At 43.3% G+C, this 15,781-nt stretch overlaps 1 protein-coding gene across 2 annotated transcripts in view; it reads right to left on the bottom strand.

The window, feature by feature from the left end:
• tpd52l1 (tpd52 like 1) overlaps window positions 1–15,781 on the bottom strand; it is a 44,412-nt gene that overhangs the window by 16,037 nt on the left and 12,594 nt on the right. For both annotated transcript variants that reach the window (XM_078542156.1, XM_078542157.1), the window contains exons 2-3: window positions 8,611–8,711; window positions 3,479–3,627 (exon numbers count right to left, since the gene is read on the bottom strand). In XM_078542156.1, the coding sequence (XP_078398282.1) occupies window positions 3,479–3,627; window positions 8,611–8,711 (250 nt within the window). The remainder of the gene's footprint in view (window positions 1–3,478; window positions 3,628–8,610; window positions 8,712–15,781) is intronic.

Here is a 15,781-nt window from a genome sequence, read left to right on the forward strand (position 1 = left end):
CCAGCAGGTTCATTTGAAGTAAAGTAGGTACTGCTAGAACTGTTGCTGCTCATGTTCAGTTACTGATAAAAAATAAAGCAGTTTAACAATTTCAATCTGACCTCATCCCTCTAAAATATTAACTAATCTGCTTTTCAGAAGATTGAAGAAGGGTAGATGACAGGGTAGATGCTGAGAAGATGTTTCCACTAGTGGGGGAATCTCGAACTAGGGGACATAGTTACAAGAATAAGGGGGCACTCATTTAAAACAGGGATGTGAAGGAATTTCTTCTCTCAGAGGTAGTGAATGTCTGGACTTCTCTACCCCAGAGAGTTGTGGAGGCTAGATCACTGAAATCATTTAAAGAGGAGGCAGATAGATTTTTGAAATATCCGTGAGTTGAGGGTTATGAGGAGCTGGTACGAAAGAGGAGTTGAGGCCTGGGGCATGATTTTATTGAATGGCGGGGCAGGTTTGACAGGCTGAATGGCCTACTCCTGCTCCTATTTCTTATGTTCTTATGTACAAATGCAAAGTTCACAATGTCCAATTCAAAGGACAACGGTGTCTCACTGTTATACCCCTAGGTTACATTATTGTATTACTAGGTATTGGGAAAGCTCGTGAACATAAGGGATGCTTATTGGAGTGACCAGCACCCAAGAATCCAAGGTGAATCCAAAGCATGTAACAACCAATGATAAGATCACAATACCAGAATGAGAGATAAAGGTGGGGGGAAAAATCATCCATGTAAATTCCTGTCTTACTCCTTTGCAGTACAACAAACTTTGTCCAGTGTTCTACAGCTCCATCAGTCATCAGCTACAACACTGGAATTTACCCAATGTGGAAAATTACCCGGGCACGTCTGTCAACAAAAAGCAGGGCAAATCCAATCTGGTCAATTACCGTTTCATCAGTCTACTCTCAAATCATTGGCAAAGTGATGGAAGGTGTCAGTGACAGCAATATCAAGAAGCACTTACTTGTTCACTGATGTTCATTTGGGTTTTGGCAGAGAGGGTCTTGGCTCCAGATCTCATTACAGCATTTGTCCAAACATGGACAAAAGAGCTGAACTCAGGAGGTGAGGTGAAAAACATTGCCCTTGACATCAAGGCAGCATTTGGCCGAGTGTAGCTTTGAGCAGCCCTAGTAAAATTGAAGACAAAGGGAATCGGGGAAAATTCTTCACTGGCTGGAGTCATACCTAGCACAAAGCAAAATGATTATAGTTGTTGGAGGCCAATCATCTCAGCCTCAAGACATTGCTGCAGGAGTTCCTCGGTAGAGTCAACCATCTTCAGCTGTTTCATCAATTCCTTCCCTCCATTATAAAGTCAGAAGTGGGAATGTTTGCTGATGATTGCATAGTGTTTGGTACCATTTGCAACTCCTCAGGTATTGCAGCATTCTGTGTCTGTATGCAGCAAGACCTGGACAACATTCAGGCTTAGGCTGATATGAGGCACAAATGTTACTTGTCACTTAAATGACAGGCAAAGACCATCTCAACAAGAAAGAATCTAACCATCTCTCCTTGACATTCAACGGCATTGCCATCAGTGAATCACCCACTATCAACATCCTGGGAGTTACCATTGACCAGAAACTTAACTGGACCAGCCATATAAGCACTGTGGCTACAAGAGCAGGTCAGAGGCTAGGAATCCTGCGACGAGTAACTCACCTTCTGACTCCCCAAAGCTGGACCACCATCTACAAGGGACAAGTCAGGGGTGTGTTGGAATACTCTCACTTTGCCCGAATGAGTGCAGCTCTAACAACACTCAAGAAGCTTGACACTATCCAGGACAAGGCAGCCCACTTGATCAGCACTCCATCCACCACCTTAAACATTCTCTTCCTCCACCACCAGCGCACAGTGGCAGCAGTGTGCATCACATATTAGATGTACTGCAACAACTTATCAGATCTCCTTTCACAGCATTTTCCAAACCTGCGACCTTTGTCACCTAAAAGGGCAAGTGCAATAGATGCATGGAAACACCACCACCTGCAAGTTCTCCTCCAAGTGGCTCACCATCCAGACTTGGAACTATATTGCCATTCCTTCATCATGCTGAGTCAAAATCCTGGAACTCTCTTCCCAACAGCACTGTGACTGTACCTACACAACATAGACTGCAGCAGTTCAAGAAGGCAGCTCACCGCCACCTTCTCAAGGGTAATTAGAGATAGGCAACAAATGCTGGCCTAGCCAGAAATGCTCACATCTCATGAACGAATTTTAAAAATTGGAAGTATTTTCCAAATTAATCATTTTTTTAATAGAATACAACACTTGCAAATCTAATCTAATATTGGAATGCAAACAAAACATGGACATTTAACAAGGACAAACCTTGACTGTTCCCACCGGACCTATTGCCTGAGTTGGGGCTTGATGACAGTATAGTCAGCTCTCAACTCATGTCCAAAGGCTATCACTTCATCAGTATGACGTGCAACCAAAGTAACTATTCAAATTGGGATTACTTTCAGAAACACAAAAAGCACGAATTTTAAACATTGTCATCTAATCATTCAGTTCAAGGAAGTTATAACTGTAACTGATTTATTATTTTCTTTTAAATTTTGAAACTGAAATTCAGGATAATGTTTGTATTATTGACTGGGCATATTTCAGACTTCATATCCCAAAAAGGGAAGTGAGGACTATATTGATAAAATCAACAGCTGGATACAAATATTATGATGACGTTCTAGCCTTCACTATTCCTGTGCTTATTTTGAATAAAACATCAAAGGTGAAAACAGATCTCTTTCATGGCACAAGGGAGTAAAGTAGGTCAAATGAAATAGCAGCATGTGGCATTTATTTAGTCAGCATAAAAGGTCTTCAAAAAGGTGGATCTTTTGCTCAAGTTGCAATATTTTCCCCATCCACTCGCATTAGGCAAAATGAAAACAGCATAGAAAGGTTATGTTGGAGTTTTATACAGTCTACATTTATCTGCCATCATCTCTTCCAGGTTCTCCAAATACATGAAAAACAGATTTCCTATGAAATACTTACTCAACACATTATTACTTATTAAATAAACTATTTATTAATATATGGGTTTCTGATTCTGGTAGAAAGCTCCAGAGATGCTGGCAGCCCACAGGTACTTTACCCAAGGTTGAGAATAGACAATGAGCGCCTTCCAAGCAACCAAATGTGGTGCAGCACAATTCTATCCTAGCCCGATGTCTACATGTGCAATTTTCAAATTTTGATCTGGATAACTCAAGGTTAAATGCAATGCATTTACTCCAGTAATGCCAAATGGGGGAATTGTTCACTTTAATTTTTAACAAGTATTTCTATTGGGTCAGTTAAAAATTAACCAGCGTCCAAAAGTATATTTTGTATCAAGCAAATAAACATTTGGGTGAATCACAGCAAAGCACCTTTGCATACAACGGGAGGAATAATGTACACAAGGTTGAATCAAGTTGCAGCAAACTCCTTCACTCAAAAACTTACATCTCAGAAGTCTGCATATCCTGCCAGCCTTTGCTTAAGTTGTGTTTTATTTCTTTCAGTGGGGTGATGCCCATCTTCTGCTTTATTTCAACTAGATGCTTCTCCTTGGCAATCAGAACTTGTCGCAATGTAGAGATTTCATCTTCTAGCTGACATTAAAAAAACATTTAATTCTTCATGTACACATTCTAAATAGATATTTCAGTAGTTTATGTTACAATCTAAAAGTCATAACCACCCTCTAGACCAGTGGACATCTTGCCCAGGTAAACCACTACATAAAATTATAGCAGTACTGAATGCACTCAGTTTGCAAATCCATAAGTTCTAACTGCACAAACATTACTGCAAAGCCTAGAGAAAGTTTACTTCTTTTAAAATATTGTCATAAAATCACATTTTCTTTCTGGAAGTCTATATAGGCTATGCAATTCCTGTGGCTGAAAAGGCAACCTGGTCCCATGCTTCTCATCGTCCGGCCACTGCTTCCAATGTTTAATTGGAGGAAATTTCGACTTATCCAGTACTAGATGCCGGATAAGCAATACAATAATTTAGCAGTGCAGAAGTTGAGAGAAGTGGAGGTGAGGTACAGCTAAGTGTTGTCAGCATTCATGTGAAAACTAACGCTGTGTTTTTGGATGATATCACCGAGGGGTGGCATGTAGATCACAGAATTTTAATGGCACAGGTGGTCAGTCGGCCCATCATGTCTGCACCAGCTCTCCAAATGAGCATTATGACCTAGTGCCATTGCCCTGCCTTTTCCCCGTACCCTTGCATTTTGTTTCTATTCGAATAATCATCTAATGCCCTCTTGAATGCCTTGATTGAACCTGCCTCCACCACACTTCAGACAGTGCATTCCAGATTCGAACCACTCATTGTGTGAAAAAGCTTTTTCTCACGTCACATTTGCTTCTTTTGCAAACCACTTTAAATCTGTGGCCTCTCGTTCTTGATCCTTTTACGAGTGGGAACAGCTTCTCCCTATCTACTCTGTCTAGCCCCCTCATGATTTTGAACATCTCTATCAAATCACCTATTAGCCTTCTTCTCTTCAAGGAGAACAGTCCCAATCTCTCCAATCTATCTACGTAACTGAAGTTTCTCATCCCTGGAACCATTCTTGTAAACCTCTTCTGCACTCTTTGCAATGTGCTCACATCCTTCCTATAACGTGGCGCCCAGAACTGTACACAATATTCCAGCTGAGGTCCAACAAGTGTCTTATATAAATTTAGCATAACCTCCTTGCTCTTGTACTCTATGCCCCTATTAATAAAAGCCCAGGATACTGTATGCTTTATTAACTGCTCTCTCCACCTGTCTTGCCACCTTCAATGTTCTATGCATATATATACCCAGGCCTTTCTGCTCCTGCACCCCCTTCAAAATTTCACCCCTTATTTTATATTGTCTGTCCATGTTCTTCCTACCAAAATGCATCACTTCACACTTCTCCACATTGAACTTCATCTGTCACCTATCTGCCCACTCCACCAACTTGTCTATATCTTTTTGAAGTTCTACACGGTCCTCCTCAGTTTACAACAGTCCCGAGCTTCATATCATCTGCAAACTTTGAAATTGTCCCCTGCACACCAAGATCTAGATCATTAATATATATCAGGAAAAGCAAGGGTTCCAATACCAGCCCCTGGGGAGCTCCACCACAAACCTTCCTCCAGCCCGGATAATATCCATTGACCATTACTCTCAGCTTCCTATTTTTCAGCCAATTTTGTATCCACATTGCTACTGTCACTTTTGTTTCATGAGCAATAACTTTTCTCACAAGTCTGTTGTGTGGCACTGTATTAAATGCCTTTTGAAAGTCCATGTCCATCACATCAACAGCATTACCCTCATTGACCTTTTCTGTTACCTCTTCGAAAAACTCCAGCAAGTTAATTAAATGTGATTTCCCCTTTAGAAATCCAAGCTGGCTCTTCCTTATCAACCCATATTTTTCCATGCGACTACTAATTCTATCCCGAATAATTGTTTCTAGAATCTTGCCCACCATTGAAGTTAAACTGACTGGTCTATAATTGCTAGGCTTAACCGTACAACCTTTTTTGAACAAAGGCGTAATGTTTGCAATTCTTCAGTCCTCTGGCACCTCCCCTCAGTCTAAGGAAGACTGAAATATTACAACCAGTGCCCCTGCAATTTCTACTTTCACTTGCTTCAATATCCTTGGATGCATCTCATTGGTGCTGGTGCCTTGTCAACTTTAAGTACTTACAGTCTATTCAACACTTGCTCCTTATCAATTTTGAACCCTTCTAGTGACAGAGTTTCCTCGTCTATCACCATGGCCTGGGCAGCATCTACCTCCTTGGTAAAGACAGATGCAAAGTATTAATTTAATACCTCAGCCATGGCCCCTTCATCTACGTGTAAATTTCCTTTTAGGTCCCTAATCGGCCCTACTCCTCCATTTACCACCCTTTTGTTATTTATATGTCTATACAAGGCTTTGGGATTCCCCTATATGTTGGCTGCCAGTCTTTTCTCATAATCCCTCTTCGCTTCTTTCATATGCTTTTGCACCTCCCCTCTGAACCTTCTGTATTCCTCTTGGTTCTCAATTGTATTTTCTACCTGGCACCTGTCATAAGCACACTTTTTCTTCTTTATCTTAATTTTTATCTCCTATTTCATCCAGGGAGCTTTGTTTGTTTGCCCTAATAGATAGATAAGAAACAGGAGGGGGCCAAGGATAGATTCTTGGGGACACCAGAGGTAAAATGCAGAAGTGGGAAGAGAAGCCATTGCAGAGATTCATTGTCTATAATTAGATAGATAAGAATGGAACCACACAAGTGCAGTCCCACCCAGCTAGACGACAGTGGAGAGGTGTTGCAGGAGGATGGTGTGGTCAGCCATGTCAAAGGCTGCAGACAGATTGAGAAGGATGAGGAGGCATGGCTTACCTTTGTCACAGACAGGAGAAAAGCAATCAAAAATGCCAGCATCATGACACAGATTTTTAAGAAAGTTTGTTCTCAGGATGTGGATGATATTGGAACGCTGCATTTATTATCTATCACTAGCTGTGCTGAGTAACTTATGATGAGCTTTCTTTAGACCACTCTAGTGATTTTTTCCTACAATGGTGGCAGACAGAGAATTCCAGGATGTTGACCCAGTGGAATATAAACTAGTCTCAGTAACGGTGACCATGAAACTATCATCAATTGTCATAAAAACTCATCTGGTTCACTAATGAGGGAAGGAAATCTGCCACCCTTACCAGGTCTGGCCTACATGTGACCCACAGCAATGTGGTTGACTCTTAGCTGCCCTCTGAAATGGCCAAACAACCTAAGTTCCAGATGAAATAGGGGCGGACAACAAATGCTGGTCCTGCCATGCCCACATCCCATGAAAGAATAAAGAAAAAGAAATTCAATTGAAATTAAAGAGGATTGGAGATCTGCGAATGTTGTATCATTATTTAAAAGGGTGCAAGGGATAAGCCAGAAAATTATAGGCCAGTCAGTCTGACCTCAGTGGTGGGAAAACTATTGGAAACAATTCTGAGGGACAGGATTAACTGTCACTTAGAAAGGCACGGATTGATCAGGGATAGTCAGCATGGTTTTGTGAGGGGAAGATTGTGTCTTAGTAACTTAATAGAATTTTTTGAGAAAGTAACAAGGAAGGTTGATGAGGGTAGTGCAGTGGATGTTGTCTACATGGATTTCAGTAACGCATTTGACAAGGTCCCACATGGCAGGCTGGGCAGGAAAGTGAGATCTGATGGGATACAGGGGAAGGTGGCAGGTTGCATCCAAAATTGGCTCAGTGACAGGAAACAAAGGGTAATGGTCGATGATGCTTTTGCGAATGGAAAACGTTTTCCAGTGGTGTTCCACAGGGTTCAGTGTTGGGGCCCTTGCTGTTTGTTGTATATATTAATGATTTAGACTTAAATGTGGGAGGCATGATTGGGAAGTTTTCAGATGACACAAAAATTAGCCATGTAGTTGATAGTGAAGAGGATAGCTATTGATCCAGAATGATATCGATGGTTTGGTTGAGTGGGCAGAGAAGTGGCAAATGGAATTCAATCCAGAAAAGTGGGAGGCAATGCATTTGGCGAGGGCAAACAAGGGAATACTCAAACGGGAAGTTATTGAGAGGGGTTGAGGAAGTGAGAGACCTCGGAGTGCAAGTCCACAGGTCCTTGAAGGGGGCAGGACAGGTAACAAGGTGGTTAAGAAAGCATATGGAATGCTTTCCTTTATTGGGCGAGGTATTGAAAACAAAAGCAGGGATATAATGATGGAACTGTATAAAATGCTGGTTAGACCACAGCTGGAATGTGTTCTGGTCACCACATTACAGGAGGGGCATAATTGCTCTAAAGAGAGTGCAGAAGAGACTTACAAGAATGTTGCCAGGGCTTGAAAATTGCAGCTATGAGGAGAGATTGGATAGACTAGGGTCGGTTTCCTTAGAACAGAGGAGGCTAAGGGGTAACCTAATTGAGGTGTACAAAGTTATGAGGGACCTTGGTAAGTTAGACAGGAAAGACTTGCTTCCCCTGGCTGAGGGGGTCAATTATCACAGAGCATAGACTTAAGGCGATTGGTAGAAGGATTAGAGGGGACATGTGGAAAATCTTTTTCATCCAGAGGGTGGTGGGCGTCTAGAATTCACTGCCTAAATCGGTGGTTGACGTTGAAATGCTCTACTCATTTAAAAATGTACCTGGATCTGCATCTGAAGTGCTGTAAACTGTAAATCTACAAGCTAGGTACTGGGAAGTGGGATTAAAATGAGCGGCTAGTTTTTTTTTCTCTTTTTGGCCGGCGCAGACTCGACTGAATGGCTTCTTTCCGCACTGTAACTTTTCTATGGTGATTATTTTTAATTTTTTGTTATTATTCATAATGTAGCTAACAACCCAATATTCCCATGAAGAAAAGGTGTGGTCATATAAGGGCTTTTGGATATTTTCCCCAACTTGTTTCAGGTTGGTTACTCTATATATTAAATTATTATTTTAAACGTGTTTTGTTGGAATACTCTAAAGGTTGATTTATATCAATAGCTTTCTCAAAGTAGATGACAATGTAATAACGATACATTTTATACACACAAACAAATCAGATTACCTTGGCCAATTCCACACCAAGATCTTCTTTCTCTTCTTCAGGGAGTGTGCCAAGGTCAATATCAGCACCCAGATCACTAAAACGTCTGGTTTCAAGAACGGCTGTGAAAGTATAAGAATATTGTTATAGCCCCTGCTTCCTCCTTAGGTCAGGATTTGAGTTACATGGACATTTTTGGGCTACAGAGTCACTCAGTACCAAGATCAGTGGCTACCCAAATGTTAATTGCCACTTAACAGGCCTTGCTATAGACTGGCATGGGCTGCTTTATTATTAGAAGAGTTGCAAATAGAGCTAAACACTGAAACCATCACTCCTGCTCTTAAGATAGATTGAAGATATAAAAAAAACTAACTTCATAAATTTTATAATTTTATACATAGATCTTTACCAGGATACTGATATAGATTCAGATTGCTGGGCAGTAGTGTGTGGGAAATCCATACACTTACCTCACCCGCTCAAATGTCATGGCTCATGTTGGAGGCCAGACCTCAGCAGGAACGGGTTGTCAGCTGCATTCTGAATGAAAACTTCTGTCTGAGTCTAGACAGAACTCCCATCTTTGTCAGGCCTCCTGCAACCGACTGATACTCTGGATATGCTGGTAGGCCAAGGATTTTTGGCTGTTTTAATTCAAGTTGGAATCTTGAATGTTTTCCACGGGAGTGCTCTCTGGGATTTCTAACTCACAAAGGCTGTTTAAAGAAGGCTTTTCAATGCTATTCAAATGGATTCTGGAATGATAGCACTCCAGGCAATGTCCACAGACTGGATCAACTCGCTTTTTTGATGGAGGGACAATCATGTGGACAGTGCAGGAGAGTCCTTTAGGGCAGGGCATGTGCAGTAGGATTTTGGAAAATTCACTGTCTGGAAAAAATGCTAGAAATTTTCTGCACTCCAAGTATTACACTTGTATAGATGTGAATAGTTTGTAAACACTAGTTGTAGATACTAGACGAATAATCAGCCAAAATAATGAATTATTTTAAAAATCCACGCAAAATGGGACTTAAGGGTTTTAATCCTATTCAATATGTAAAATATCCTTTCAATGCCAATCAAAACTTGGGAATTCCAGCACTACATACATTTTATACACAGAAACATTTTTATAATGTGATGTAAAACAGATATCAGAGATTGTGTCCTGTACCCCTAGCCCCCACATCAATCCACTAAATTTCAAGCTGGATATTTTGACTTCTTGTTTGTTGCATTATTTCACCAGATCATGATATTGTATCAAACATTGGCACAATAACATTTGCATAGGGTAACTTCAAGGCCTCAGCAAAATTAACTGATGACTCATTAAGGTGCTGTCAACTAATATCCTTCATAAGCGAATGGTAGGTTGTCGATTAAATACCTATTACCAGCAATGGTCAATTCCCAGGTTCCAATGTGCTGTCAAGAGATGTATCAATTGACATGTATCAACCATCAATACTTCTTTTGGACAATTAGGTTTATTCACCTGGTGTCAATGCTAACTGCAAAAATCAGCATAGGATTTAAACAAGACAGACATTAAATTTTGTCTTTTCAAACTAGTGTTGCAGCTGGAAAAGCATCTTCAGCTATACAATAACAAAAGAAGTACTAGTCCATCACTGGCATACACAATAATGGAATCCCCTACAATGGTGCAGTTTAGACTTCTGTTCATATGCCGATCTTCAGTGCAATCACAGTGATGTGATCAGGTGGCTCTAACTTGTAAGTATATGTGGGGCATTCACTATGTAAGTACAATACACTTAAACCGTATTAGCTGGATAGAAGATGTGTATGAATTCCGAAATAGGAAAACAGGGTCTTATGCTACGTAATAGTGATTAAAATTCAGACTAGCTGAGTTTAAATTTTTAATGACAAGGTTAATCACATTTTTTAAACTTGATTGACAGCCTGCTTTGGAACTAAAGTCATGATTGAAGCAACAGTGGTAATGTTCAGTCTATAATTCAAGGATGTATGGTGAAGGGAAAATCATTATCTCAGAGCTCTGCACCATTGGGTTCATCAGACCAATAGAACCAGCACCACTTCTATATGGAACAAGTCTATCATAAGATAAATGTACTAACTTTTAAGTACCAAACACAGTCTATACAGAACCTATTTTTTATATTTTCTGCAGTGTTACAAGACAAAATATAGGTTCTGTAAAACTTTCAAATACTACACATAATATTCTACACTGAGGGTTTTCTTTGAAATCAAGAGAACACCCCAATCACAAGTACTTTAAAAAAAAACAAAAAGTAGTCATTTTAGTACAAGAATGGAATGAGATGATTCAAATTATAAAATGGAAAATGCAGTGACACTTGCAGCTGGAACAGCATTTCATTTGAAAGTAAATAAAACCGTAGTCCTCAGGGATAGTGGAGAGTAAAGTTACAAGATTGCCAATTCATCTACAGCTCATCTAATGTGTAACCTATTGGATTAAATTACATAACACACAAAGAAACCGGACACCAATTACTCCACTTCCTTGAATTACCAATTTTTTAAAAATTACATTGTTTATTATTGGAGCCTGTGGGGGAAAAAAATGTTTTGGTGGCATCTGTGCACCTTAACATCTCTACTTTCATTAAAACTCAGGTACCGTTTTGCACCAAGAGTATACACATTGTAAACATTTGACTCAATTGAAAAATAAACCCATTCAGAAATAACAGGCTCTGTAACAAGTGCAAAACAAGTTAACCTCATTTAAGATTGATAACAGAATTAATATTTTCGTCTTATGATTGTACAGAACTTGAGCATCCCGTGTATATATCAAATAATATCTTGTGCATTACTGTTAGATGGACTAATATCCAAATTGGCTAACTTGAGCCAAACACAAACAATTTTTATTGCTGCTAACCATTACTTAACCAGATTTTAAAAAAAAATTATTTTAAGATAAAATTGAAAACCCCCTAGTAGCACAAAATCATCTGGTGAGGTGCCCAGGCGAATTTAGGGCTTTACATTTTATGCACTGGTCATTAACCCAGGATCGAATCAGATGCATCCAAAGATACTGAGGAAAGTAAGGATGGAAATTGCAGAGGCACTTGTTATAACTTTCCAATCCCCATCAGCTATAGGGTCAGTGTCAGAGGACTGGAGAATTGCAAATGTTACACCCTTGTTTTAAAACGGGTTAAAGACAAGCCAACTACAGACCAACCAGTTTAAAATCCTTAGTGGAAAGACTTATAGGAATGATAATCTGGGATAAATTTAATAGTCACTGGGAAACATGTGGATTAAGGAAAGGCAACGTGGATTTGTCAAAGGCGAAGTGTGTTTAATTAACTTGATTGAGTTTTGTGATGAGGTAACAGAGAGGGTTGATAAGATATATGCGGACTTCCAAAAGGCGTATGATAAACTAAAGTTGATACCCATGGAATAAAAAGGGAAAATGGCACCATGGATATAAAGTTGGCTAAGTGACAGGAAACAGAGAGTAGTGGTGAAACTTTTTTGGACTGGAGTAAGGTATACAGTGGGGTTCCCCAGGGGTAAATGCTAGGACCATAGCTTTTCTTTATCTTAATGACCTAGATTGGGGTGCGTTGGGCGCAAAATTTGCAAATGACATAAAACTTGGAAATATTAGGAACTATCAGGAGGATAGTGATAGGCTTCAAATAGACATAAGGCGGGATTTTGAGGTTGTCGGGCAGGCCTGAGAGTGGCCGGGAAACAGTCCGCTGCCCGCGATTGGCTCCTAACCGCAATTTCACACTGGCAAGCCAATTAAAGCCTGCCCAGCGTGAAATGCAGCTCATCACTGGTCAGGAAGGGCTGCACGGGGGCATGTGCCTGTCAGCCACCAGGTCCAATGGCAACACAGCGTATGGTTTAAAAATGGTCTAGGCAGCCCCCAGAAGGCCACCACAGAAGTATGTCTGTTGTGCGTTAGCAAACTCAAGTGATGGAGTTGAGTGCAGCTGGAGACACCAGACGGGAAGGCAGGTTGGGTGGGCACTCGGCCCCCTACTTTTCGGATGAGTGCTTCACCATCCTGCTGGAGGAGGTGGCTGTCAGGAGGGACACCCTTGTCCCCAGAGACAGGAGGAGGAGGCCACCACACCTCACCAAGAGGGCATGGGAGGTGGTGGCAGGGCTGGTAAGCAGCCATGACGTGGTGCAGTGCACATGGGTGCAGTGCCAGAAGCTGTTCAATGACCTGCTGCGCTCAGGAAGGGTGAGTACCGTGTTGGCATGGGTCAGTGTGCACAAGTGTTAAGGTGTGGCTGTCCCCCTGTAGACCTCAGCGGTGTTAGAGTCTGAGTGCCAACTGTCAATTACACCTGAACTGGCCAAGGGAGTGAGCCTTGGCTGCTTGGACTGAGTGCCTTGCGGCTTGAGGGCCATGACTCGGATGTGCCCTGCAAAGTGTTCCTCAGCTGGGGTTGGCCAGGCTGCAATGGTGCTGCAGGTAGAGAGTGGACTAATCAATGCTCCTCTGTCCTTTCGGGAGAAGACGAGCCAAGCAGAGAGGGCACGTACAGATGGAGGCCCACCCAATTTCCTGCTACTCAGCAGGTTCGAGCAGCACACCCTCAAGCTCAAGAGCCAGCACACTCCTTGTGCAACCGGGCACGGAGAGGCGAGGGTGCCAGGCGAAGGTAAGAGCGCAGTGCACAGAGGTGAATTTCAGATTGTGCAACCGTTCTAGTGTAGTCTCTCCATTGATGTGAGCCTCAAAACTGGAGTCCCCATTGATCATCGAAAGACGATTGCACCATGATGCAGATCTCCATTGTCTCATCAGGGTGCCTGGCATGCACAGTGACAGTCTGGTGACTTTAAATAATGACATGTCCTTGTTCTCCCTTTTAGGTTCACCAGCACGCAATTGCTCTGTGGATCCCAAAGAGCCACCCCTGATGCCAGGGGACCGCTGGGCTTCACTTGCATCTGCGTCACACGAGCTCTCTAAAACAGGCACCAGCGCAGATACCAGCACCTTGATGGGCATTAGATCAGCGGCTAGAATGTCGGTGCACATTGGTGAGGTCACTTCACATTTGCTTGAGGTGCTGGCGGAGGTAGAGTGCCCAGGGCGCCGGCAGTCAGAGGACTCCTGGGGGCCAGGACGATGCTCAGTGAAAGGTAGATGATGAGCCTCTGGAGTCATCCATTAGGTGGCAGGTGCTGGATATCCAGCGAGGTGTACGGGAGGATCTGGTGGAGGTCCATGAGGGCATGCGTGCCATGGTCTCTGTTGTGAGGAGTCCATGTGGAGCGTGAACACTGCGTTGATCCTCATGGCTGAGCGCATTGTCTTCTCCATTGGGGAAAGGCAGCTCCAGGGACAGAACGAGGGGTTCCTTGGGTTGCGCTCGGACCTGCAGTCCCTCACACAGGTACTGATCTCAGGTGGTCAGTGTCAGTGTGGGAGATGGATGAGGCACCCAGTATCCCAGCTAGGTGCCCGTCCATCAATGGAGAGCAGGGAGGTACAGAGCGACCTCAAGTTGGTGCACGAACTGCTTGTCATCTATAAGGGCTCCTCTCAGGGAACTCTGGATGATGGCAGCAGCTCCTCCACCGTGACCATGGCATCTGATGAGGCTGCAACGACTGGGGAGATGCCAGCTGTGGCACTGGCCGCTCCCTCCCAGGCAGGGCCAGCACAGGCTCCACTGGCCAGAGGACGATCGCCAAGGTCATCAAGGCCAACAAGACAGCAGAGTCAGCATACTGCCTCCAATGCTGGTGCCGGCAGGGGGGGGGGGGGGGGGGGGGGGAGAAGAGAGGTGGGGTGGCATCAAAACATAGCACTCGCAAAGGTAAGTTAAAGGCACCATGAGCACAAGTGGAGCAGTTCACAGGTGATTTTCTGTTCATTTATGTTTGGTTTATCTTTATTGGTCTGGGAATGAACAACAGAAAAGGTTATGTAAATTTTTTTGGATTGTCAAAATGAGATAAATTTTGATTTTGTCAAAATGGCCTGAGTATGTATCACCTTTTTATTTTCTTGGTGCAGGGAATGGTGGTTCTAAACTTTATTGAACAGGCACTGAGTGGACTTTGGGTTCAAATGAAAGGGTCATTTCAGACATCCACAGTGGAGGTGGCAGCCCTAGCACGAGGTTGAAGCGGATCTTTGGCAGCCTAGCTGGAGGAGCTGTCCCTTCCTCCTTGGAGGTTACCGAGGTCTGCCTCCATGCCCCCAGCATTCTCCTCACCGTACTCCTCTTCTGACTCACTACTGGACTCAATTTCTGTGGCCTCTGCAGCTGCCTCAAGATCCTCTTCCTTCCTTGGATCCCCCCTTGCCAGTGCCAGGTTGTGGAGAGTGCCGCACACAACCACTATCAGTGACGCCCGCTCTGGGGGTATTGCAGTGCACCTCCTGAACGGTCCAGTCATTAGAAGCGCATCTTGAGAAGACCTATGGTCCTATCATAGCCCTTGTGGAGGCATGACCCATATGGTAATGGTTCTCTGCCTTTGTTCTTGGTGGCGCAGAGGCGTCATGAGCCAATCGATAGCCCTTGTCACCCAGCAGCCATCCATCCAGTCGGGCTGGAGCACTGAAGAGCCTCGGCACCTTGGAGTGTCTCAGGATGTAAGCGTCATGGGATCTGCCAGGGTACCTTGCACAGGCTTGCAAAATCCGCATCCTGTGGTCACACACTATCTGCACGTTCATGGAGTGGAATGTTGACAGAATCTTCCTGTTGATAAAAGCACCCCACTGGCTCATTGATGGCCACATGTGTGCAGTCTATTGCACCCTGGATGCGGGGGAACCCAGCAATCGCTGCAAAGCCTCTGGCTCGCTCAGCCTGGCTGGCCTTGTCCATACAGTAAAGAATAAAGGTCAGTACCCATCTGAACAGAGTGTCTGTCACCAGCTTGACGCAACTCTGGAAAGCTGATTGGGAGGCTCCACACAGATCCCCACTGACCCCTCGAAAGAGCCAGAGGCATAGAAGTTGAGGGCCACTGTGACCTTCAGAGCCACTGGCACGGGGTGTCCAACTACATAATCGGAGCTGATCTCAGACCCAATCATCTGACTAATAGAGGTCACTGTTTCCCTTGAGGCGGCGCCTCCTTCGGCATTGCATCTCGGACATATTGAGGTAGCTGCATCGCTGCCTGTAAACCCTGGCAGCAAGGTAGTGGCGTC

Source organism: Cetorhinus maximus, chromosome 5 (genome assembly GCF_964194155.1).
Source record: "Cetorhinus maximus chromosome 5, sCetMax3.hap1.1, whole genome shotgun sequence".
In the NCBI taxonomy this organism is placed as follows: domain Eukaryota; kingdom Metazoa; phylum Chordata; class Chondrichthyes; order Lamniformes; family Cetorhinidae; genus Cetorhinus; species Cetorhinus maximus.